Here is a 27,544-nt window from a genome sequence, read left to right on the forward strand (position 1 = left end):
TTTCGAGCATATAGTGGGATGCATGTTGTGTGGAGGCAGTCTGTACAGGCTATGTAGGCTGCACTAGCCTATAGAAGAGATAACAGGCTCGTATCTGTATTACAAGTGTATCAATTTCAGCTATCCTCACTGATGAGGAGGGTTTAACTTTTTTTTTTGTACGCGAACGCTATTATTATAAGGTGAACAGACAGAAGGGGGGGGTGGTGCGCGCACAAGCACGCAGAAAACACACAGAAGACAGGTTGACGTGCGTAAGACGTGCGTAATTCCCCCTCCACCCACACCCACACCTCCTCCACCCCACCCCACCCCACTCCCCTTTACCATCAAAGGCACAGTTGCTCTCTGGCTTCCCAACACAGAGAATCATATTTATGCAAATGAGGAGGGAAGAAGAAAAAAAAAAAAACCTCAACCACTGAGACACACTGACTCACCGACTCTGACATAGCGGTAGGTGAAAAATGAAGTGAGGGCGGCCCGTTGTCTGTGTGTGTATGTGTGTGTGTGTGTGTGTGTGTGTGTGTGATTACACTCCCTGTCTGTAAATAGGTCCCGCTCTGCAGCTCCACTGGCTGTGCAAGAGACAGGAAGAGCGGCACCAATATCCCAGGGTTCCTGGCTGGCCACTTGCTTTCTATTTCCTGTCCCACATTATAGATAATTTAGACACTTGCAGCTCCAACAGGCTCAGAGTGGTAGAAAGCTGTGAAAGCCTGAACGGGAACCTTTGAAATGTGTGAATGTGGGATAGAAATAGGTGGAGATAAAAGGAGCCGGTGTCTGCTTGGATGTGAACGGGTGTTTGATTGCATGTTTATAGAGATATATGGTCTTAAGCAGATATTAAGGCCCACTCTCTCCCACCTCATGTTATTTATTTGCTGAAAGGGTGTCCAGGAGCTATTATAGGACAGGCTAAATTGGAACAACCTCGAGGCGGAGGCTCAGCAAAGCTATTACCACTAGTCAATAGACATTAATATCCCCACGCTCAATCTTGGCCTCATACGGCGCCGTCTCTGTCCCGAGCGAAACACAGTACCGCTCCACTGGAGTAACCAAAAAGATATGTTGTAGTAGCCCTATCTGTTTACCCTTGTGCATCAATCCGTCACAGCTGAATGAGCAGAGAGGAGCGATGATAGCGTTGTCTGAGGCAGACATCGTTTGTGGCCTCGAAAGGAAGTGATGCAAAACAAAAAAGGAGGATATTCCAGTTTGCCGGTGGAGAGAGGTCATGACCTCTATGAATCAGAAAGAGTCCTGACGAATGGTGGATGATCTAAGGATACACGGGTACATCGATTTGAGGTGGTACAAAACATGATACGGCCCAGCAAGGGTACAGCATCAAAAGTCTGGAACAGAGAGGTGCAGGTCAAAGGGCCAAGTCACCAGTCTGTATAGTACAGCTGACTGGAGATGACAATGTTGTTTTTGTTTTTTTGTTTTTTTTTAAAGGAAACACTGTTCAAATTCCCATAAAGGCACAGTCATAAGGAGTGGGAAATTGGCTTAAACACAAGCAAATTTACAGACTTTAAAACAACAACAAAAGCATTCGGGGTAAGGATGAGAGGTTCAATTAAAGATGACTTCCAGGTACAGATGAAAACAAAAGAAAGAGCATGGCAGCAGATGGGAGGACTTGAAAGCAGGTTCAATGAGATCCAACTGAAACATCCTATTAGGTATATCCAATGGATTAGTCTCCTTTGTCTACAGGAGCATTATGTTCCCACACAAAAATGGGTCTGAATTTTGTGCAGTTAAATTTTGCAATTATGAAGGTGTTCATTTTCTACCCATAAATATAGTTGCAGCAAATTAATTCCTATTAGTCCAAGCTTAATAAATATAGAGGGGAGGGGAATAGAAGGAGATTGGAAGAGGGTTTTATGAAAACTTAATAAGAATATGATCTTAAACCTGCCTTGTTGTTAGGTAAACATGCAAATTTTATTCTGAAAAACCTCAAGGTAATACCAGAACTTCTGTTTCCACTGCTACAGCTGATAATATTGATCCAGTTGTAGTAAACAGTAAAACTGCGGTGGTCTCACATTTTCCGCATTTTATTCTGCGCTCTGAGATAACTTCTGTTGTGATGTGGCGCTATATAAATAAAGATTGAATTGAATTGTAATGAATAATTCAATACCCAGAGAAATGTGTAATTTGAATGGAAAATGAGATGGCAAATGATGATAGCGGGTTGCAATAGATCACAGGTTTGTGGCAGGTATCTGAGTTTCTTCTTACTTCTTATTCAGCAGACAGCAGCGTTTCAAATGCCTTATCACTGTAATTCCCAAACCCAGCTGAGGTGTGTGATTCATCCCTCAGAGACAGATTCCACATACAGATTTCACATTTCACTCGCACTTTCTAACATGATCCTTGTTACTGAAAAACCTGCCCCCTGGGTTTTATCAAATTCACATTCGCCCCCTTCTTGGGGGAGTTTTTTTGTTTGTTTGTGGCTGTTTTTCGGTGGAATTTCTAAGCAGGGGAGCAAACCACTGGAATTCTTGCATGAGGAGCCAAAAAAATAAATCCAATACGACTACTCAAAAAAAAAAGAGTGAGGGAATACATTTGATATTAGATAAATATTTATCAGTGAATGTCCCAGCAATAAGAAATAGGAGCCCTGTCTGTGCTGAGTTGTTTCATTCCCTCACATTTTGTATGTATTTCCTTATTCTAATTTGTGTTTTTCTCTCAGCTCTGTGCACCTGAGGGCGGATCCAAATCTGCCCTCCTTCTTGTGCAAATACCAGAATGATCCCTTCATTATAAGGGGATACAAACATGAACGCCTCATCTGCTTTATCGCCTATAAGCTAGATAGAGGATGTAACGGCTGGACTGAGCCATTAAAAATAAGATGTTTAGCTGATGCTCTTATCCTAGTGATTAACGGGCGGGGGGTTTGGAGTCGTGCTCAAAGACCCCCGGAGACTGGCCTCCCAAGGAAAAACGACACAGTAGGTTGTAATGTCAGTCACCCAAAAACAACACATAGTTATGCTTAAGTGACAGATGCCATCTAGCGGCTGTAATAATTATGACCTGGAGCAGTGGCGCGGTTTAGATGACATATATATACTGTGTGTCAATATAATTTCCACATTCGGAGGTGGTTGGGTGGATGTAGGCTATAACCCAACAGTAGAAAACAGGAAAACGTAACTATGATCGATCGCTCCCCAACCATAACCCGGTGGTTATTATTTTAGCCAAGGTCGCCTAACTTTAAAGAGGACGTATTATGCTTTTCTGGTTTTCTGGTTATTTATATGCTGTTTTGATGTCGGATATCTATGTTAAATATGTTTAAAGTTCCAAAACCAGAGGTTAACGTATGTAGAAATGCCACCTGCAAGTCAAAAGCAGGGCGTCAACCTGCCCTGAACGCTTCTTTGCAATGTTTTTTTCTACCTTGCCGACAAGCTGACATCTGCTCATCACATCTGTTCGGTAGCCTTGGTTGCTAAGGTTGATGACTAAGGTTTTTCCATGTGTTGTCTACTCATATTTTGGATAAGATTTCGGCTCGAACATGTACGTATATATTTGAGAAGTTTATATTTTGAGTAAAGATAAAGAAAAAGTAGTGAAATCCTACTGCTATAGTTTGTTGCGTGGTTTGTTGACGTAGCCTTCGGAGTCGCCGGAAGCTTCCAAGAGCTGGCCAATCAGAACAGAGTGACTCGTCGGGAGGTGGGCCTTAAAGAGACAGGAGCTAAAACAGCCTGTTGCAGACAGAGGCTGAACTGAGGGGCTGCATAAAGGGCCACTATGTGAAAAATAAGGAGTTTTAAACTGTAAATCATGCAGAGATATTCTAGTAAAGCTCCAATCTAAAAATATAGACCTGGAAATGTGCATGATATGTCCCCTTTAAGGACATAATAAATGTAACCCATACCACATGTATTCTACCCTTAACAAAGTGATCATTTTAACCCAAACCATGATCTTTCCCTAAACCTAACCAAGTTGTTTTTGTGCTTAACCAGACACATCATAAAACATAATTATTTTTCAACAGTGATTTGTATCTGTTTTGGAAAGCTACGGATCAGAAAATGCTCCTATGTGTCATTCTGGAGTCCACGCGGTCAAACGACGTATCGGATCGTTTAATTTGGAGGACTTGTTGACACCTGTGCAAGGTTGAACTTGCAGCCTTTTTATCACTTAGCCACCTCAGCTGATGTAATCTACCCTCGAATTTGGATTACTGGCTGTCTGGCTCCCGTCTTTTGGCGCAACTGGCCCTTTTTTCCCCCGGATTTAGCTCATAATCTGATTGGCCATCGTCTTCCATAATTGGGCACTGACCTCTTCCAGTTCCCCTCCGGTGTCTCTTGTGTGATTGGACAGGACCCCTCGTATACTGATTCTCCTTTCTCTATAGTGTGATTAGACTGTGACCTTGCATGCCGCCCTGTCTCCTCTGTCCAATCAGACAGTGACCTTACTGGTCGACTGGTCTGTGTTGTGGCGTATTCCTTCCCTGAGAGTATTGATCCCAGGCAGAACAGCAGTCAATGGAGGGTCTGTGGGAGGTTTAGTGTTGCTCTGTACGCTAGGAATGTGCGTTTCTCGGCACGGTGCTATCTGAAATGATTCGTCAACATGTTTCTGTAGGCATATTTATCTGTGAATAACCAGCGTCTGTAAATATTTTGCTTGTAGTAAATTGCATCCCCAAACCCTTGATTACCATTGTTGCTGTGTCACCCTCGCCGCCAGCTTCCTATGTTTTTTTTTTTTCTGCCCTTCTCTGCTCCAATTTTTTTTTCCCTCCCTCTTTATCTGTCTCACCTCCAATTTAATGTCAGCATCTCTCTTATCCCACTCTCTCTCCCTCTTCCTCTGTCTCTTGCTACTCGTACACAATCGTTCTTTCTCTCTCTGTCTGTCTTCCTCCATTTCTTCCTCGCCTCTCCCTCTTTCCTGATGCTCTCACTGGCATTTGAGGCGGCCAGTTTTGTGCCAGATAGCCATTCCTCAGAATGAGATATCCTGCGTTTTAAAGTCACTCAGACAGATTTACTATCTTAATGGGAGAGAGTAGAGGGGGCCAAGACGAGGGCTGGTGTGGGATGTTGGGTCTGGATGTCGTTTTGATTCGCTAATTTCGGATTCATTTCGGCAATTGGCTAAGCTGAGATGGACAGATAAATAGACTCTGTTTTATCTGAGTTTCCTTTAGACTGAAAGACTCTCCTAATGTGACAATCAGCTTTTCAAAAGAGACAGAGACAAAGGGTGAACAAGAGAAGAAAAGTGCGCCCCTGTCTTCGAGAGCAGAGAGAAAAAAAAAACTAAAAGGGGAGTGGAAGCATTTCTTGTTTTGGATCTTGTTGAGAGTGAAATATGTCTTTGCCTAATGCGGTGATTGATTGATGGCTGGGAGACAGATGGACACATAAGGAGCACTTTGCTAGGGAGGTGCCACTCAATGCACAAAGACTGACGCTGACATTTCACAGAACAACATACATCAAATGATCAATAGTCCTTCCTCTGTCCAACAAGGCACCTTGCTTGAGAAATAGGTCCGCTGCTTTACAAGGACAAAACGGCTCGGTGGAAAAGTGAGCTGACCTCTCACCGTGAACATTGTTTTGCCAGTGATTTATTCTCCAACCAAACCACCGCCTGTACAACCTTTTTTTGGCAAGACATGTTCAATACTAGCGTTTTTGCAACAGATCTATTAGACACAACTTTGCATATACTCTCCTCAGTCAGAGTCCCTGGAGACTCACAGGCTGTGAGAAACTGGAGTTTGGGCATTGACCTCCTTTTATTTAGACAGAATGAGTTCAAAAATATAGACAGTATGCTAAAGAAGTCTATTTTCTCTTGGATGAAAGGACAAGGAGCACACACATAAGGCAGCCAGATTTAATACAGCTAATTATACCTCTACTCTGATGTTGTTTTATGAGATTTTTTTTAGTCCACCAAACTTCGGTGTGGGTTTCAGTCTCTTGGTGTCCTTGTTGTTGTTAGTCTCTGCTGCGCTTGTCTTCATACACCTTATCGATTGATTGATTTTTTTATTGTTTTTTCAGGTGAGAGCTTTGAAAGAGTCTCCGCAAAATCCGACAGCGACGTCAGATCCATGCTGGTGTGTTGCAGAGACCACAGAAACGTTCCAGCGGATTCATGTCGGAGCTAGATGACTACGAGCGCAACTCTATTCCCAATTTGCAGTGAAGGAAAAAAAAAACAAAACAAAACACTTGTCTGCAGGCTCCTGTTGCTAGCCTTGGAAACATTAGGAAAATAACAAGCTAAAGGTTATGCATGCACTGCAGGCATAACTCCGCCTTCCTCTGCCAAATCTGTTTGCAAAGAAAATTCTACATGTAGAGTTTCTCCGCTCCAGCTCGCAAATTCAACATGGCCCAGAACCTCGAGAGTCAAGTTCAATAAAGGTAAAACACACACACACACACCGTGGCTTTATGACATTATTAAATCTAATGAAATGCTTTCTTTTGGATTTGTTTCTTCGGCACAATAGATCTACTTATATAACAAAATGTGAAGCTACTGTAAATCTGAGGTAAGCGATGGTTCTTCCACCCAGGAAACTTTTCAGTAATGTGACCTTGGCAGGATATTTTTCTTATACGTTTGTGGATTTTGCCGCACATTTAAAAAAATGTACCACTACAAACAAGGACGAAGCCCATACCCAGTCTTCTTAACTCTATAATTGTTTCTTCAATATATTTGTGTGAAGGCACTCATCAAAAAAGAGCTCACGATTATTTAAATTACTCTGTAATTACAGTAAGCAGTGTTTTGCTTTGAAATATTTCATGTTTTGAAATGATTGACCCGCTGGTCAGTTTTCGACTCCAAAAATCATAACTGCATCCCCCCAGGAGATCACTAACCGCAGGACTCCTCGCAATTAAGAACGCACCATGCTGAGTGGGTGCAGAAGCATTTGGCATCGTTCAAAGTAAGAAGATTGATTTTTAGGAAACAGAACAAAACAAAAAAAAAGGATTTTAATATGCAGAGTGTCTATTTATACATTTTCTAATATGAAATACAACCTCAGTGGAGTCACAGTAGCAATATTTCTTTTTGAAACACTGCAAGTACACAATTTTAGCTGTTGAAAGTTACCCAAAGCTTTCATTTCCTGAAGTAGCAGGTAAATGTACTCATGTGTATTTCATGCTAAATTTATAGCACCCTCAATCTTATTATAGTGATATTTTTTAACATATCAAAAGGTTGTTTTTAGTGTCGAGCTCGCTGAGAATCAACACCTAACTCTGAGCAACTCCGCAGCCTTACGCAGCTTTTAGCCTAATTAAATTAAATTCAAAATATTTTATTCATTCCTCAAGGGAAATTCAAGGCTCATCAGCTCTTTGTTATTGTTCTTCCGGGTACACGTAGACTTTACGGTGGTTTTATTTGCCCCGACACCTTCTGCTGCCACTCACAATGGAGGGGAATGAAATATAATCCGTGGTTCACTGAGGATTTAACGTTTAAGAAACTCAACATCAATGTGCCCTGCAAGAAGTTACGCCCTGGTAAATCAGCATAATCCATTGGCCTCGCTGTTAACAGTTTTTAAGTATTTTCTAGCAAAACAAAATGTAAAAACTATCAATTTTGACTAATCTCTCTAAACTTTATTATCTGACTCTGACTCTGATGATCAAATTTTTTTTATGACGCTGGTTGCAGAGTGTCACTCCTCATACTGTATGCTAAAGAAATATGTTGTAGCACCGGAGCCAATGATCTATCACGGACACACTGATGGTTTTGGCATCAGTGTTCTATCTTAATGGCTAAGGTGACCAATCTGCCAATACACTGATTTGTACACTTTTATGTCCTCACACCTACACTGACTGTTTCTCTCCCTTTATCTCTTTCAGGGTAAGTGAGAGGGGTGGGTGTCGCTCAGTCACACATGGGCACGTCAGTCTGGTCTCTGTGATCCAGACCAAGACACCCAGCAGAGCCCCTCGTGTTCTTCCCGCGCCCCTCCCCCCTCCACCCCCCCTTCAGCTTCCTCTGCCTCCTCTCTCTCAGTTCACACCTTGTAAAAGGTGGACGGGCCAATACTCTGCTTACCCGAGCGCCGTCCGATAGGTGAGGGCGGCGAGGGCTGCGCTGTCATTGGCTGACTGCTGGTGAGAGTGCGATGCGGATTGGAGGATGTCGGGGGACTGGGATGAAGACCTGTGTAAGAAGGCGCTGGTGTTGGTGGAGGAGCTGTGCTTCAACTCTCCGAGAGGTTACAGCCAGAGCGAACGCTGCCAGGAATTCAGCTACCTGCTGAGAGGGCGCAACAGACACCTCGACCCAGGTATCTGACACGCCTGGAGCTTCTCATGAGTAATTTTGCATTCATATGTCAAGATTGATTGACAGTATAATGGCAGCTTTTCTCCCATTAGGTTCTCAAACTATCCAACAGTTTGTAAAAACCCACAACCTCACCCTGCTTCAAAGCAATACCTCGCAGTATCAAAGAGTCACCCCCTGTAGACTTGAAAGGTGGCGTGTAAAAGTTGGAAATTTCTTCCTTCACGCCAAACAGATGCTGTGGTCAGCTTGAATCCATGCTAGTTTAAGTGTACTCCAAAAGATAACAAGCTTTCACAGCGGAAAAAAAGCATCAGAACATCCGCATAAAACCTCTCAAACATCTCCTGCGGAATAAACAGCTCCTCCGCTGTGCATCCAACTGCTCGATGTTTTCCATCATGAAAACTACTACGTTTGGCGTCGATTTTTTTTGATTTAATGTATTCAAGCAGACCGCAGCTGCTGCATTCTGTGAAGGAGGGAAGTACGAACTTAGCAGACATCCTTCAAGCCTACAGGGGGGTAAGCCTTTGATACTAAAAAGATTTGGGTATCGCTGAAAGGAACTGATCACCCTCTCAAAAAGAACTCTGGTATCCCATGATGGTTTAAATAAGGCTTAACACAATGACAAAAACAAAAGACTGGGCAGACATCTGTTACTTAAAATGTTTGGTGTGTTTTGCTACGACGTGTTTAACATCCAGAATATCGACATGAAATATAGTGTTTTAAAGGTTTAAACAGAAAATTTCGGTTCAGCTGCGGACATGTACAGCAACATGACACATGTTAGTATTTAAGATATGTGAAAGGCAAATGTTAAAAAGAGAGTGCTCATGTTTAAAGATGTTTAGAGGTACTGTGCACTCAGAACAACAAACCATGAAATATTCATCAGCTAGATTGAAATGGCTACAGTACAAGTCCATCCCATTTCTTTTTACGAGCCCCAGAAGAGTCTCGGTAAAAGTCCGCGATTGTTATCTTTAAACTGGTTTAACAGTTTTTTTTTTTGTTTTTACCAAATTGAGTAGGTGCATCATGCAGCACCGTGGCTAGTATTGTGCGCAGAGTATTGTGTGTGGGTTCTCATTGAAGCATTTGGAAGTGCAATGCGCTGTTATGCAGATTAGCGTGGATATTTGTGGCTCAGTGTAGATTAGCCTGGATTAGCTGCGTGTTGCCTCTGGAGATTTAGATGGCTCTGTGAAGAAATGTCACGCCATGGTTTTAGGCATTGGCCCCCTCGCCTACCAGCTGTGATTTTTCGGTGTTTGCTGACGGAAGTCTCCGAGCCCTCCGAGGACCGCGACCGCCAAAAGCTGTCAGCGAATGGCTTGTGTAAGCAGCAGAGATGTGTTTGATGTGGAGCTATGTACGACTCCCGGTTGGCTTGCATCAGTTGCTGATTGACAGGGAGTCTCGGTCCCTCTTCACTGTGTACTTCAGAGGCCTCCTACCCATCCACCTACCCGCCCGCTTACTCGCTTTTTATGCTTTGTGGATTAGCGATGGATCTTTGGCAGGATCAGTGCTCGGGAAGGTACAGCGACTGCCCTAAAGAGAGACAAATGGAGGAGGAGAGTGCTTTGGCCCCTGACGGTCCCCGCGCACGTTTGATCACAGCCGTGTCTTATCGGTGCACCTAGATCTGCCAACCGCACACACTCCCACACTCCTTTACCTCCACGCTTTGTTTTTCCCCCTCCGAATCAATACATTAACCTTTCTCATCCTTAAACCCCTCCCCTCTTTTAGGTTTCACTCTAAATCATTGTCAGCTTGTTTTCCTCCATCTCTCTGTTTCCCCGGCTCCTTCTCTCTCTATCATTGCCTCTTTGGTTTCTAGTCTTTCACACATGATGTGGTGTTTGCATGTGAGTTTATCAATCCTCTTTCCATCCCCTCCCTCCTTCCTCCTCCTCCTCCTCCTGGAAAACGAAAAGGGGAGAATAGACCAAGTCAGCTAATATGTCTGTTTCAACATGTGCACCAATCTGTTATCAATGCTCCCCCTCTGTCTGTCCCAGCCCTGCCGGCCGTTCTGTGGTTTGGATCGTTTTCTCTCCCCTCTTTTCATCCACCTTAATCAGTACTGTCCTTTTTTTCTTGATGTTTTCTCCCTCGTCCTACCTTCCTTCGCCCTCTTTTCCTCCCCTCTTCTCCATCACTTTTCCCTCCCTGTCTCCTGTTCGCTATCATCGTCATGCTCTCTCTGTGCATCTTTTTTTTCCCCCCTTTCCATCCCTTGTTCCTCACATCCCAGCGCTTTTCTTGTTCTCCACTGCGACAGATCGATGGCCCCTCTCGCCCATCCCCCCACCTCCGCGGCCCCCCAATCATATCTTTTGAACAAGTGCTGATTAATGACATACACAGACTGATGAATAATTCACCAAAGAGAGCGCGGGAGAGGAGAGGCAAGACAGGCGGGAGACGGAGAGAAGGTAGGGGCGAGCAACAAAAAGACGGCCGCTGAGGAGAGGAATAAAGTCAAAGCATGCAGAGGCAGACAGCATGGGAAAAGAAATAACAGCGAGGAATGAGGGGTTTTTGAGGGGATTATATAGAGGAGAGTGTGAAAGAGAAAAAAAGAGGAAGGGCGAGTGGAGACATAAGGCGAGCCGAATTCCAGAAGATGCACCCCAAGGGCTGGAGGATTGGCTGCTGTTGTCTTGTTTTCACTCATTCGCTCGCAGTCTCGTTGTCAGCCTGTTACAGATACTTTTGTGTGATTTAACAGTGTTTATGTCTTTGTCATGCCCATAAAGACGCTCTGAATTGATGTAAATTGAAGGAAAAAAGGGGGTTAAAGAAAGGGAATGCCTTTGTGCGGATCTGAATGAGCATGAGGTCTGGGGGGTTTCGGAAACATCTTTCTCTGAAGGGAAGACAGGAAGGATTGTTAATTGGTGGCCCTCTGGTCTGGATGGAGCCCAAGATGGCGAGAGGCGAAACCCTTCAGTTAGACGCTGCAATGTGGGGAAATATACTCCGCACACTATATCGTAATGAGACTTCTCGGTCTACTTACAAACCATGAATATTCATGTTAAGGGCTCTGGGCCTGTAGTTAATTGTGGGCTCTGATTGGTCCTTTTGTCAAGATAGTCATCAGACCAAAACATGCTATTTATAAAAAGACTTCAAATGGTTCAGGATAATTATAAATATTCATTGTATATTTAGTCTATTTATTTATAAATATTCATGGTATATTTATAGGGTATTTACAAATTTATGAATTCATCATGAATTTACGTATCATAGGCTCTGACACGTGCAGTCGTGCGCTAAACAGATCTACAAAAGTTCCTAAGCTCATGTCGACTTTCTCTCATTCCTGCTGTCTTTGACGGAGGCTGTTGCTGGAACTGTCCGGCAGTCTGGTGCTGAAACTGCCTTTTCTAGTATTCTGTACAGTTTTTCATTCGGATGAGTCATACTCCCCCCTTCCACCACCCTCCACCCTACACCCCCCTCTCCACACACACACACACACACACACACACACACACACACACACACACACACACACACACCAACTCCTCAGAAGCAATCCTTGAGCCGTCACAGATTAAAAAGCTCATAACCATGAGGAAATGCATGATGACATTGCATAGAGACATCACAGGGAGTATTGGTGTTTTCTTTTTTTTTTTTTTTTTTTTTTAAATGTTTGCACCTCCCCACCCCTCACCTCTCTCTCCCCCTCGTCTCCTCTCCTCTCCTCCCCTAAGAATATCCACTCAGCCGATGTTTGCCCCCATTTTAGGCTCAGGATTCAAATGTTGGGATATGAGTTTCAGGGAACGGTTGCATATCAATTTATGCCTACAGCGGGTTCCCTCTCCTGCTCCATGATGTGTGATTTGTAGATGTTGAGGTAATGCCTGCGACGGTGTGTGTGTGTGTGTGTTGATGGAGTGTATGGGTTGTTGATTGCACAGTGGGTTACTGTTCTGTTCTGTAAGGCATCTGTATGATGTGTGAAGGTGAAAATACAGGACGTGTAGGTTGTAGCTCCTAAAACTACATTTTCTTCATACTTTTTTAAAGAGGACATAGCATGCTTTTTGTGCTTTAAATGGTCATTTATATACTGTTATGATGTCAGATGTCTATAGTCAAAACTTGAGATGAACGTATGTAAAAATGCTTCCTGAAAGTCAAAATTCAGGGCTTCAGTTTGCTCTAAACGCTCTGTTTCCAGCCTTTGTTGCTAAGGTTGTTGCTAAGGTTGTTCCACTCGTTGTCCACTCGAATAGTTCGGATTGGATTCAGGCTTGAGTGTGTACGGATGTATTTGAGAAGTTTATATTTTGTATAAAGAACGTGAAAATGAAGCAACTACTACTACTACCCACCTGAAGGGCAGCTTCTGTAAGCTAACCAATCAGAAGAGAGCAGGCTCATCGGGAGGCGGGCCTTAAAGAGACAGGAGCTAAAACAGCCTGTTTCAGACAGAGGCTGAACTGAGGGGCTGCATAAAGGGCCAGTGTAAGATAGATTAAGAGTTTTTGAACTTTAAATCATGCAGAGATAATCCAGTAGAGCCCCAGAATATAAATAACGACGTGGGAATGTCCACGATATGTCCTCTTTAAAGGACCAGCCATGAAACACGTGAAAATGCAAAAGGCCCTCTCTAGAGCCAGTGATTGGTTCTGAGCTACTGTAGAAACATGGCGGTAAAACATGGCGGCCTCCATGGAAGACAACCCACTCCCTCTGTAGATATAAAAGGCTCATTCTAAGGTTATGAAAACACAATGATTCTTATTTTCAGGTGATTATACACTAATTAAAACATACTTATGAATATTATATTCCTTATCTGCCAATAGATCCCCCTAAATCTTACACACTGGTCCTTTAAAAGGAGAAAAACTTCTTTCTATTTATATACAGACAATATAATGATGGAGTCATGGCTCCCCTCTATTTGCTCTGTTTTTCCTCCCTTTACCTCTCCGTCTCTTCTCCTCTATAGAGATCTCTGTCAGTCTGCTGTCAGTCATCGTGACATTCTGCGGCATCGTCCTCCTCTCCGTCTCCCTCTTCGTCTCCTGGAAGCTCTGCTGGCTGCCATGGCGGGACAAGGAGGGCGGAGGCCTGAGCCTGACGTCGGGGTTGCTGCCCGGAAGCGCCGGCGTCGGAAGCCTTGGAGGTGCCGGGGGGTCGTCTCTCTTACCCCCGCTGCTGCAGAGGAAGGAGGGCCACTCCTCGTCCTCGCTCTACCCCACTCTGGGCCAGCAGGGCCAGCATCACCCCCATTTCTCCGATCTGGTGGGGCTGGAGAGGGGCGAGGTCGGAGGTGTGGTCGGGGGGCCACATGAGACCCAGGAACACTCCTACCTGGATATGGACTCCTATCCTAACAATGCTGGTGAGAGAAGGCACAAGCAGTGGTAAAAGTTTTATCTCACAGACATTAGACACTCTTAATCCCAGTCTGACTGTAAGAGTAATGTAATGCCTCGCTTAATAACTTCACATTTTAATAAACTCACAGAGTATTTAATACATTTACCTTCATACAGTAGAATTATTCATCTGTGCTGCACCGGTGTGATGAATGCTGCCCGTTATTGTACATATAAGTGGATATTCTCTCAGTAATACTACATTGATGGAATATTACTTTTTCATCTTACTGGCTTAGTCTCTTATTACGGTTTCTTAGTTATAGAGTAGTAAAATTCAGAAAGAGGTACACTGTGACTATGAGATCTTTAATTACAACAAATATCTGCCGCATTTTCATTAAAGGATTCATTTGTTAATTTTTTAAAGCTGCGTTAACTGATTTTGGCAAAACTGTGCAGAGAAACTTCATTAAAAGACGGATATGGTTGTTATGGTCAGCGTTGCCAGATGATCAATAAGTCCCATAATGTAAGATAATTTGATCATTTTTTGACACTTAGTATTATTAGCTGTAATCAGTCTAGGCTATGTCATTTTAATTCATTTCCAGACACGATCAGGATAGTGAAATATGGATCCTACGTCTGTGTTTATGCATCTCTTCCCACCTGACGTCTTAACAGCCAATCACGCTTGTTGTGATGACGAACGAGACTCACGAGCGCAGCCGTCGTTCTCCCGCGAGAGTTTGCAGGAGAGATAGCTTACTGCAGCATCCATGTGACAAAAAAAAGTAAAGAAAGTTAAGTTATTTATTTATTGAACAGCTTTTGTTTTCAGTGTTGGGACATTTTTATTTAAGTGAGTCCTGAAAGACACATCATAGAAATATATCAGCAATTTTTAATTTTCTTTTTAAACAATGTGACTCAATACGTAGGCGGTGTCAATAAGTCGTTCATCTCAATAAATACATGTTTTCTAAAATTACACATTGACGCCTGTTATGATAATTTTCCTCAAAATACAATAATTTTAATCCTCTGATACGATACTTTAACATTTCCTATCTGGCAACGCTGGTTATGACCAACATCTTAGCAAACAGTTGCTAAGATACGCACACATCCAGCAGATAACAATTAACCCACAGGAGTCGTGTTTTTGGCCAGCTGAGAAGTCAAACATTCAGTTTTTCTTTTAGTTCTTTCAGTTTTCGTCTCTGCAAACTTCCTCAGACCCAGAAAATATATATTTGTGTCTTTACAGTCGCTGCTAAATGCTCAACGTTTTTCACTAGTTTTATCAGAGCTTGTTTGCAGAAAACAGCCGCTTGCAACTGTTGAAAACTGTGTTTATTGGAGCAGTGAGACTGAACCAAATGTTAATTGTAACATGGGACCAAAACAATGAGTTAAAAAGCTTGCTGGAGCTGCCGAGTGTTGTATAAAAAAATATTAACTAATGCAGCTTCAAGATATCCTCTCTGGAAAGCCATTAATAATGAGGTGGTCCAACCAAAATAAGCAGAAAATTTCATGATAAGATCAAATAGAAAGACATGTAGGACCTGTTTTTTTTTTAAAGAAAGCTCTGGAAACAGTGATGGGTGACTATGAGCGTACTTTCTGTGCTGTAAATACACTGGCTTTCATCTCAGGTGCAGGTAATTTATCATTATTCACAGTCAAATGTTTGCTGGTTACCTTCATCGCAGTCAGATGTTCCCTCCTTCCCTGTGCTATTCATGCTGGCTCATGTTCAGCTGAGGAGTGTCTGCTCATTTCTTCCCTTGTCTCTGCTGTTAAATCACTGCCTGTTAAATCAATGTGATGCAATCAATGAGATCGATGACGCCGACCCCGAGTTACAAAAAAAAAAAAAAAAAAACAACCAACAAAACATTGCTCTTAGCCAGTGTAACGACTTGACGCCGCAACAGCATAAACAAAAGAGACATGTGAGTCATTGAGGCTTATTTTATCACTTCTCCCGTTCTGTTAGGAACTCTGAAGCTGAGTCAGACGTCTCCAGATGTTCCCAACTCAGAGGGTGGAGCCCATCCTCCCAAAGACCTGCCCAACGCTCATTCCCAGCAGCAGGTCACTGCACGGTCAGTACCAGTGGACAGGTGTGTGCATTTATCATTTAAGTCTACTTAATGCTGTTGTAATGCTAAATAAACACAGGAATGAAGTTAAATCTTAAAGCTAGCGAACGTTAAAGGAAAATCAACTGAAAAAAACAAATGATTGTAAAATGTTTTTTTCTGAGCACGCTGATGAAGAACATATCGGTTGCATGATGTTGGCTTTAATCTTGCTCACCTTTAATGAAGGCTTTGAGGTCTCTAAAAGCAACTGAGGCTGATATTAACTGATTTTAGCAAAGTGCAGGTTAAGATAATAAGTCTACAAATACAGAAAACACTCTCACAGCACATTATTATTATATTTTTAACAGATATTTTTGTGGTTTCCTCTCCAGAAAACACCATCATCACACATCTAGCCTTTATTTCATATATTTTATAACACTTACTATGATGCATGCATGTGTAAAAAGGTGTGTAAACTCTTATGCAAATATAAAACGGTGGGTAAACTCAGTTTAGATGATTTACCCGCCACTGCATCTCTGATTAAGCTGCTGACTCAAACTGTTGCATAGCATCTTTTTTTTTCTGGTGCATGTGTCTGTGTGTATATGTGTGATTGTGCACCGTGCACTTCACTTAATATTCACCCTCTGAGCTTATATGTGTCTGTTTAGGCCCAAGCCCATGACTCACCAGCTCTCCAGTCCTGATTTCCACGGCGAGGAAAAGGAGCAGGTAACCTGCATCGGGCAGATCAAACCGGAGCTCTACAGACCCAAAGGCGACCAGGGCGACGGCAAACAGGGCGACAACTGCGGCAAGATCAGCTTCCTCCTGCGCTACGCCTTCAAGTAAGTCAGCAAGTTTACACCAAAACAACCTACTAGCTCTGTCAGTGTATGTGAAGAAGTATATACAATTACTGCCACAGTAATTCTAAGATATAATATTTAACCATAAGCAATGAGAGCATTACATCACCACCGGGTCAGACAAGATGCTGCATCAGTGTCTGTGTTGGGCTCCATATTGAATTGCTGTCTGGAAAACTGCACACGCTCTCTGCTTTGATCAAAATAGTGCAAAAAATATAAAACTTTTCTATGTTTTTTTTCTCCTTTTCCATGTGGAGCTGGATTCACCAAACAATGCTTTGTGTCGTCACAGTTAAAGCCATAAGAGATGTTGCTGAGTTTTACTATACAGGACAGGTTTCTGCAATCATTCCTCCTGATCATATTGGCCGTTAAGAAGTCCGTTCCTAGAGGGATTTTAATGTCCACAGACTTCATTCTATGCAAAAAATGCAGTGTGAAGTTCAGCGGATGTTAATATGAGGCCTCGGCGGTCTGTATTAGGCACATCATCTGGGTATCCTCCAGTCTTTGTAATACGAAATTCCCTCTTTGTGTTGCTATTCCTCCGCTGCAGCTCAGCAAGGAAACACTGTATGAGGAAACACAAAGAGGGAATTTGGAAGATACCCATTTAATTTGTCTAGTTTCAGCTGAATTTAAGATTATATTTTTAATACAGAAATAGGACTATGGATTTGTGCGCTACATCAAAATTGTTTTAGGAAGGAATCTCTTCAGAGACAGTTTGGACAGGAGGAATGATTACAGCAAGCGATAACTCTTCCAGTGTACATATGTGCATCTGAGTGTTGGTTTAAGATAAACTTGATAAAGTGTGAACCTATCCTTTAACTACAGAGGAGATATCTTCCTTATTTTATGAAATCTTGTGACGGAGGTGCACAGTTTGCAGGGTTTAAACCTTAAAAATGTAACCTTAGCATTGTTTGATGAACGGTAACACTGTGTGAAACTACCATAGTATGCTTTTACATGTCTCCGGTGAATTTTGATAAGTCTGGGTTTTTTTTGCACCTTTTTGATGTGCAGCTCTTCAAACACAAAGTTGGAGGGCTGCAAACACTGACACTGGTTTTACTGAATTTCTTTATGGAACAGAACAGAGAGAGGTTGTGCTTCTCGGGAAAATATCTTTCAGCGTGTTTATCCTCTTCGGATAAAAAAACAAAAAAACAACCTCCAACTCAAGGAGAAAATTGCATTTGTGACTGCGAGCGTTGGATTTTTATGTTAAAAAAAACAAACAAAACTACCGGCTAACATACCACTAGCATGAGATGGGTGAGAGGTTTCCAGTCGGTGTCTCGACTCTGGTTTAGTTTGTTTACAGTAATCATACTGAAATATTAATGTTTAAAAAATAAGGAAGTTGCACCATTAAATGTAAGTGACAAGTACTGTGTGGCTCCACTGTTGAATATTCTCTGCTGGAGGATTTGGGTTTAAGTTAAGTTATTGTCGTACTTGCACACATTAAAATGACAGGATTATTAACCCTAACGTCTTTGATGTAGCATGCATGAAGTATGTAATTAGTGGGTGTCATGCTGTAAGGATGATGGGAGAGTGTGTAAATGAATTTGCACTGTAAGTGGAGGAGAGAGAGAGGAGGACGGTTGGGTTGAATGTGCAGCTCGTTGTCTGTGGCTCAGCTGGTAGCCCCCCATTTCTGCCTACCCCGACATGTAGAAACATTACAACAGGGTGAAAGTGCTGATGGTCAGAAAAGAAAAGGAGCGAGAGGCCGTTTCAGTCATGAATTATATATACGGTGAGCCACTTTAAACAGCAGCTCCTGTCAACACATAATAACACCCGACTGTGTTATAGCTTGAGTTACAGATACAGAGAATTAGCAAGGGAGCTGGACGGAGAGGGAGGTTAATGATGAAAACTATTCATGTGTCCCTTTTCCCCCATTTATAAAGTCACAAGATAATTTATGTCGTGCTGTAGTCGCCTGTCAGTACAGTGAAGGGAAATTGTTTTAGTGAGGCCAGTAGGAGAAAGAGAAAGAGAGAGAAAGAGAGGGGGAGTGACTGAAGAATAAAAGAAGAAAGGTTAGAGATGTAGCTGCACATGAGAGCGTGGGACATGTGTGTCTAGATCCGCACGCCGAGGTGTGTTAGTATAGAAACTGTGATAAGATTGGTATGTTAATGTGTGAGACCTCGCTGTTTGGGGTGTAACAGTCAGAACAACAATGTCAATCTTCCTCAGATCCTCTGGGAAACGCATTTCTATTGACAATCCCATTAAAAGCTGACACATTTCCACTGTGGGAATAACAGCTAGCTTTCGGGCATTGTCTGCCAGGGATAAGGCCGTGAATTCCGCTCTCTCTCTCTGCTCGAGCGGTAATAGGTATATTCTCTGCAGCGTGCCTCGGGGATTGTATAAAAACCTTGGTTTTTGGTTCAGGCTCATAAGACACGTGAGAGCAGGAAAAGCTGCAACCTTCTCCTTGAGACAAACAACCAACGCTGGAAAATTATGATGATCAGGGAGAAGAGGGTTTTTGTTTTTGTACACAAGCTTCCTGTCGTTTCCCAATTATTGTACATCTGAGCGTTGTCGTGAGCCACACTCTACCACCAGCATGGCACAAAATCATACTGGATTAAACATCATTAGATACATATTTGAATTGGTCAGGGTTTCCCTGTTAAAATATTTGTCTGGCTGTGCTGGAAATGCAGTTTTCCTGCAGCAATTTGCCTCGTATATCATCACCCTGATTTGATGTGATTGCAGAGTGGGCATGTTTATCCGATTGCCTTAATTGGATGTGATTCAGAGGTAAACACGTGTTCAGATTGGCCACAGTTGTATCGTCAACAAGCGTATCTTGTTTGTGATTGGTACACACGGACAGGAGACATTACGACCGGCCGGGGTCACCGATGGCGTTCGCCCCGCTGATCCTTCCTCAGACCCAAAGTTCACGCTGCTCTCCTAAAGCAGCTAATGAAGTGCTGACACACTGGTTAACAGGGGGAGACACTGTCTAACGAGGTCTGATTAAAGGCCTCCGAGCCGTCTTCATCTGGTAATTAAATACATAATAAACGGCGCGTGAGACGCAGCCATGACTACGGATGGAGCACTCGAATGTAAAGGCTGTGCATCCGTGTGCTCGTGTGTGGTCACGCTTGCACATTCTTGTGTGCGTTACAATGAATGACTTACACTCCTGCCACACTGCTTATATGTGCATTTGTGAGTGTGTACAGCATCTGCTGGGTTTATTGATATAAGGGTCAATAATGCTATTTTAAGACCAAAGCTGCTGATATTGTGACTATGTTTGCTATCTTTAAACATTAAACAACATCAGTAAAAGGAAGCAATTATATAATCTTATAATTTTGTAACTAAAATAGCACCTTGAGCGTGGGACACTAAAGCTCCAATCTCATTTTTTTGACCACATAAAAACGTTAAATATTCACACATACATAATTGATGAGCTTGACTTGCTGATGTTGGAAATATGGGCCTGTTTCACTGCTCTGCTTACAAACTATATCGATGTAAACAAACCTTTAGCAGCACCAGAAAACGTTAAGTTGATGTCTTAATTTCAGTCCCTGTATTAAAAGACATTTCAATTAATTCAGGAGTGACTCGGGAATACAGATAGATTACAGATTGCACCTTAAAAATAAATAAGGAGATATAGGATAAGGATACATATCATTTTAAATAGTAGCAATCATTCTATCTAAACTATTAAAACTACCTGGGAAAAGATGGATTATAGCACTTTAACACTTTGAGGCATATTCACAAAAGCTCTGTTCATGCATAGTTTGATGCATTTTAAAATCACTTCTCTAAAACTAAGCTGCATCATATCTACCCGACATCATCTCCAGTACAGTATGTGACAAATGCCAGAAGGATGAAGACGAACCTCTTTGAGTTTTTGCTATGATGTATTTAATATAATGTCTGAGACCGTGTGCACACATTGATAAAACCAAACTGTCAAACGGCTATTTTTAATTAATCGGAAAGACTTCAAAAGCTCTCACAGTCCCAACAGATATTTCTTAATTATTGTATTATTGCTGTGAAAAAAAAAAATATCTGTAATAAATATGGAAAAGTAAAGAAACTGTAACCTCTGTTAAGATGCAGCTCTCAGACACAGATCAGCACCTCAATGGTTGAAAGAATTACCAAGACCGAGCTGCCAGATATGACTCCGACTGTCTGCCTTTTACATAATGCAAAGGATATTAAAATTTTTATCCTATTTATTACAGTTATGAGTAGTCAGATTGTCTCTTTGTCTTCCCGCTTTCCAGACAGAGTGCATGTAGATTTCATACAGTGTCATTTCTGAGCATTCACTTTGATAAAATTATGGATATTATAAGGAAAGGAGGAATAATAACTCCATCCGTCTACGGAGTCCAATAAAAATGCTCCATTAGAGACACAATCAGTTAGTTAGTTAGTTAGTTAGTTAATGTATCGTGCATATACAAGTCAAACATCTTAAATTACATTGCAAACAAACAACTTTGTCTTCTGTATCTGCTCTAAAAAATAAAATCCCTTCCTGAAACACTCACTCATGTTTGCTTTTATAATAATTCATCTAGAATCAGATATTAAGGATATTTTACTAAATAGTGTAGCCCTTAAATCATCATATAATGAGCAATAACACAATAAACAATAAAATAAAAACAACTCTTCAGGGAGAGCAGTAAACATTAATGTAACTGAGATCTTTTGGGATAAATTCTACTTCACATTAAGCTCCAAACTGTTTTTCATCAGACAGACAATATGTTCTCAATTTAAGTTTGTACCAAAACATCAACAGATCTCATCTTTCTTCTCTTTGTGCACGGGGAACAGTTTGCGCCGGGCATCATGAATATTACACAGTAATCTGTTTTGTTCAAATGAAAAGATAAATATAAAAATAAAGATCAGGACGGGGGCGTTCCTGCAAAATGTCACAATTCAAAATCTTTCTCGCTATTCAGGCATATTCACAAGTCTGACATTTGGTGGTTTCCCGTCTCGTATCACCACTAACGACCAAAACTAGTGCATGTTTATGAACTCGGAGGCCTTCAGTCAGCGGTTCATATGAAAATGTAGAATAAATATGCAAACAAACATGTTCCGATGTTGATAACGCTGACATTTGAAGACCAGCAACAGACCAAACAGTAGCCAGGCTTAGTTTTATTTGTACGTGTGTGTGTTTTCTACGTGTCTGATATACATCCAGTAGTTGTTTATTTGTGTTCCAAACCGACTGTAGACTAAAGGGTACTGTGTTAAGCATTATTAATGAGCTCGGCTTTGGCCAGACACTCTCTCCCTGGCTGTACATCTGTGCTCACTGTGCTTACATCTAACATCGCTGATAGTGCAACCGCGATGCAGCTGCAGGGATGACACACACACACACACACACACACACACACACTATTCTGGCTGTGCTTTACTCCAGAGCCACTGAACCTCCTTCGCTATTATGTGTGAGCAAAACCTGCACAGGTGTGGGCTGATCCTGTCTGAGTCTAATGTGTAAATTTGTGCAACCTCTGCTTTTTTTATGTGAAAGCCTGAAAGAATTTGCTCTATACAGTATATATACATATATATATGTGTGTGTGTGTTTGTGTGCGTGTTTCTGTGTCTTAGCACCGAGCAGTTGGTGGTGAAGATCCTGAAAGCTCTGGATCTGCCGGCGAAGGATGCCAACGGTTTCTCAGACCCGTATGTGAAGATCTATCTACTGCCAGACAGGAAGAAGAAATTCCAGACCAAGGTGCCTCCAGCTCCCACTACACCTCACTTGCATCCTCGTAGTAGTAGTAGTGAACTTTAATCTTGAAAGATAGGTTCACAATTCTTCAAGTCAGGTGTCCAAATGAACACTGACACATGTTTTTCTTGCTGTAATCAGTCTTCCTGCTCATACTGGCCACTCAGAGATCACTTCATAATGCACTTTCCCCCCCGTCATTATCTGCTTGTGTGAAAATCAAACACATGTGCACATGCAATGCAACAAAATGCAATATTTGTGTAATTTTTACACACAGAGAAATCAGAGAAATTAAACAGACAGGTTAAGAAAAGCAAAGAGTGAGAGTGAGGAGCGATGGATGTTGAGTTGAGGAAGAATGTGTTTGGGTTGTTGTTGAAGGTAAATGTGAAGATGGTTTATGTAGACTGCAGTATGTATTGTTGAGAAGGTATCTGTCCAAAGTGTTTGCCTAAAATGAGGGTATTAAAGTTCTGCTAGTTCAATACACACTTTCAATGTAAGTGATGGGGAACAAAATCCACAGTCCTCCCTCTGTGCGAAAATGTATTTAAGCCTTTATCTGAAGCTAATATGAAGCTCCAGCATCTGAATTAGTCAAATCAAATCAATATCTATCAGAGTTACTGTCTTTTTAGTGCCTAATTCCCTCTTTTTTTTGTTACGATGCTTCACAAAGAGGGAATTTTACACTAAAAAGACTGTAAATGTGGAAGATATCCACTTCATTTTGTCTGAAGCCTCATATTATCTACAGATACAGTTTTTGGAGGAATGATCACAGCAAGAGAAACCTGCTCTGAATGTTCATATGGGCACATGACTATTATTATAAGAAAGACTTGAAAAATTGTGAACCTGTCCTTAAATTCAAACACAACATGTTTTAAACGTTATCAGCTCTGACTGATTTAATTCCAGCCTGTTTCTGCCGCTCTGATGATCCTGCCTCCTCATGGGGAATCATTATAGTTTCACTAATGTAATCTAATCTAATCTGGGACATAATTTATTCAACATAATGTGCTCCAGACGGTTATAGGGCACTGCTACTCAACTCCTGTGTGTTATTCTGGTGTTTGAGGACAGTTGAGTCAATATTTGAGAACATTTCAGGACGCTCTGTACCAGGAAATGTACCCTTAGCCCTCAAAAAAAAAAATTCCTCCTCTCTCTCGTCTAATTTATTCCCTGTGGAGAAGCTCAAGACCTATGAGCTCAGCTGCCTCACAAAAGTGAGTTGTAGCTTTCTGTTTTCGCATCCATAAATATCACCGGGACTTTTGTAGTGTTGGGAGAGAAACTGCGAAGTTGAAAAGGGTCCGAATTGATCGTAGAGACGGTGGGGGGGCCGGGGGGGGGTGGGGAGTATGAAAAGTATGCTTTCAGTGACAATGAAGCAGTTTGAAATTTCTCCCTTTTGGTTTCCTCTTTGTGCGACTGTCTTCCTATATATCACAAAAGCCCCTTCAGCTGCTGAAAAGCGCGAACGCTTCAGTCATTTGCATAATACTGCTCCTCTTTTGTTTGGAGTGTATGATTGTTTAATTTCAATCACATCCTCATTAACATGGATTTTTTTTTTTTTTTTTTACACCACTCATATTTTTTCCGCTCTTTTATCCTTTTCAACTAAATCCAGGAGAAAAATAGACATCACCTACGAGTCAATGTTAGAGCTTTACATTTCTGGATTCTAACGGCGCAGCATCTCCAGCAGCTGCATGTTTAATCCAAAGCTAACAAGTAATCATCAAGTGCCAATAAGCCAGAGTGACAGACCCACTCATGCAGTGACAAAAGTTGGATTTGGAAAATGGAGTGTGTGTCACATTTTAATTATCACCGGCTTTATTGCATGGCAGCGTTTATATCAAATGCTTTCATAGCAAATAAATCCCACCAGTGAATCAACAAATTGTAAAAATTCATTTTGCAGACCGAATGAGATTGAAGACAAATTTGAAAACATCGCCTTGCAACGTGTTAACATATGATGAGCAGGAAATTACAATCGATCTCTTTCCATCAGGCTGCATTCTCTGATTACAAATAATCAGTTTTTATTTGATTCGCTATGAAGGTGACAGATGGGAAAAAAGGTGGGAAACACAACACACACACAGTCACATAAGAAGTGTGTCGTGAACATTTAAAGAAAGAACACCTGAAGCTTTATATGCGTTCGGGGACGAAATATTGAGTTTTAAATTTAGTTTAAGGTCTTTATTTCATTTCTGCAGCTTCAATTTGATTCCTCATCCCACAAGAAAAGGTGAAATTCACTTTTCTCTCTCTGGCTCAGTAGCAAGGTCAGCCATTGAGGTTAATTATCTTGCTCAAGGACATTTCGGCGAGACGTGTCTTCTTTTCGGCCCATCCTCACAAGAAAAACGACAGTATGGGTCTAAAATCCAGGCCGGCAAAAACAACTAGTTACATTTACACCATCTAGGAAGGGACGCAGTTCAGATGACATCAATATAAGGTGACTAAATAAGCTGATTTTGCCTTATTAGCATGGATGTATAATAAGAGCTGGGCAGGGCGCTGCTGCTCAGCGTTGCTGCCAATTTTCCCCCAGTGGCCACTCGTGGTATTACAAGTAAAAGCAGCATTTTCCCCATTAGACCACCACTGTAAAAGAGACGTCTGTAAAGCTGTTGACAGGACACCTCGCACTGCAAACAAGGTCAATTATGACTCTTTCTATTATGAATTTTTGATTCGTGGAGGTTTTATATTTGTAAAACTTTCCTAAAGCTGGGAAAAGTGATTTAAAAATCCATAACGTCACCACAATGTAAAGTCTATAAAGCAAACCCGGAAGCTAGAAACTTTTTTTGGCGTATGCGCCAGTCGAGCAATTCTTATTGGACTGAATGGGCGCCATTTTTGATCTGGTATCCAGCTCTTATAATACATCCCAACCATGCTTATTAGTAGGAGGCGTGTCGGATGGATCGCTAGATGGCAAAAAGTGGATTTTGCTGCAAGAGACCACTGTTTGCTTCCCGCCTCCAACCACGAGCATCATGTTTCCAACCGCGAGTCAGGACAAACATGGTGGTGTTTACTGCAATGATGACGAAGGTTGTGTACCTTTAAGGAAGTGTACATGTTTCAAGTGATCATTTCAATTCAAACCATGATCTTTAATTAACCCTAACCAAGTTGTTTTTGTGCTTAAACCCAATCAGACCGTAACCACAGCGTTGTCACACCATTAAACATCATTATTTTTAACAGTGTGGGTCGTTCTGGAGGGCATTACTGCTGCTGCGTGCGTAAACATGAATTGAATGAATTTTAGACCTATACTGTCATTTAATTATGAGGATGTGTTTCTCCTTTTTGAAGGAGATCAATGTAAACTCCTGATTCATGATGTATACATGTACATGTTTGTTTTGCTGCTTTCAGCGTAATGTGATTCATCCTACAGACAGTTAATCAAAGCTTTTAAATTCACTGCTCCAAGTCTCTGGTAGCTCTTCTTTCTCTGACATTTGATTCATGGGAAATGATGCCTTTTATGTTTCCAATTTGCTTGGGATAAAAAAAAAGAAGAAGAGCTGGGTGGTTTGCAGGAACAAAAAAACAGCCAAAACAAAACAACAAAAACCCACCACTTACTGAAACTCAAACTTAAATCAGAGGGAGAAGATTTAGTACTGTACATGCTGCTGCTAATTGACAAGTGATCCTTGGCAAGCACACAAACACTACAGCAGCAGGAGATTAGTGTTAAAGTTGCTGCTTTTACAATAAACAAGGATCCTGCAGGAAAAGGGCCTTTAAAGTATTTCCACCAAATGTAGCTCAATTTTGTACCTCTCAGTTAAGCACTGTTCTCACCTATGTGACCTTTGCATTGATGGTTACATTCAAAACCACAGACAAAAGCTACAAGACAAACTTCTCCAGGTCGCCTCTCAGGTCATTTGACAACACTTAGTGTTTTGTTGAAGACACGTCCAGAATCCTTGGTGTCTGTTCTGCTGGTATGAAAACATATCCTTCGTTTGTTTGGTTGAGGATGTAGAGTTACACCTCATGAAAGAAGGCTAGAAATATCCTGTTATATGCAGCAGATGGCATATTTCCTTGCAAAATACAAGATTGTTTGAATATTCTGCAAGTGTCTTCAAAACAGCATGAAAGTGTTGTCAAAAAAGCTTACTGAGGTTTTTTTTTTTCAAAATCTTGCTTGAATTTATCTTTGAGAAAACCTTGTTTCATATCTGTGACTGGAATCATCGATGTAAAAGACTCAACTGTGAACACCGTGTTCACATGAAAGGCACCGACGGGCGGCTAGGCTAAAAAATTAATGCAAAGTCTGTCTCTTATTTTTTTCTCTCTCTCTTAGGTCCACAGAAAGACCCTGAACCCGGTGTTCAACGAGACGTTTCAGTTCGGCGTGCCGCTGAATGAGCTACATTCCAGGAAGCTGCATTTCTCCGTCTACGACTTCGACCGCTTCTCCAGACACGACCTGATCGGCCAGGTAGTGGTGGACAACCTGCTGGACTTCAGCGAGGGCAGCGGGGACAAACCCGTCTGGAGGGACATCGTGGAGGGCACCGCGGTAAGGACGGCGCCGAAATAACTAGCATTCAACCGGAGGAGAAGATGCCCACGTTCGATTAGATTGGAGTAGATGAAATTTCAATGAGACTCGCGGCGATACGAGGCCGTTGCAGCTGCAAATTATGGGCCAAAGTAGGGAAAAATAGGATTGAAGCAGGGATGGAGCATATCAAAGCTGACACAAGTGACAGTTTCAATTCTAGAAGTGAAACAGAAATCCATGCATTAATGCTATGAAAATGAATCAGAAACACAGGCTAGAAGAAAGAGAAAATGAATGAAACGTCATATGGAAGCGTGACTCTAAATGATAAATATAAATGCAACAACATATATGCATGCATCAGTACAACACTCTGCTCATATTATGTTCAATTTAGTTTAAAGATGCAGGTTTTGATGTGTGTTGCTCCTCAT

At 41.8% G+C, this 27,544-nt stretch overlaps 1 protein-coding gene across 8 annotated transcripts in view; it reads left to right on the top strand.

The window, feature by feature from the left end:
- syt3 (synaptotagmin III) overlaps nt 1–27,544 on the top strand; it is a 37,520-nt gene that overhangs the window by 532 nt on the left and 9,444 nt on the right. For 7 of the 8 annotated variants that reach the window (XM_042391616.1, XM_042391615.1, XM_042391613.1 and 4 more), the window contains exons 2-8: nt 6,102–6,467; nt 7,947–8,380; nt 13,379–13,774; nt 15,760–15,886; nt 16,528–16,704; nt 22,408–22,534; nt 26,907–27,125. In XM_042391616.1, the coding sequence (XP_042247550.1) occupies nt 8,230–8,380; nt 13,379–13,774; nt 15,760–15,886; nt 16,528–16,704; nt 22,408–22,534; nt 26,907–27,125 (1,197 nt within the window). In that variant the 5' untranslated portion in view covers nt 6,102–6,467; nt 7,947–8,229. The remainder of the gene's footprint in view (nt 1–6,101; nt 6,468–7,946; nt 8,381–13,378; nt 13,775–15,759; nt 15,887–16,527; nt 16,705–22,407; nt 22,535–26,906; nt 27,126–27,544) is intronic. The other variant, XM_042391617.1, reaches the window with a different exon arrangement.

The sequence above is a fragment of the Thunnus maccoyii genome, chromosome 18 (genome assembly GCF_910596095.1).
Source record: "Thunnus maccoyii chromosome 18, fThuMac1.1, whole genome shotgun sequence".
Lineage (NCBI taxonomy): Eukaryota > Metazoa > Chordata > Actinopteri > Scombriformes > Scombridae > Thunnus > Thunnus maccoyii.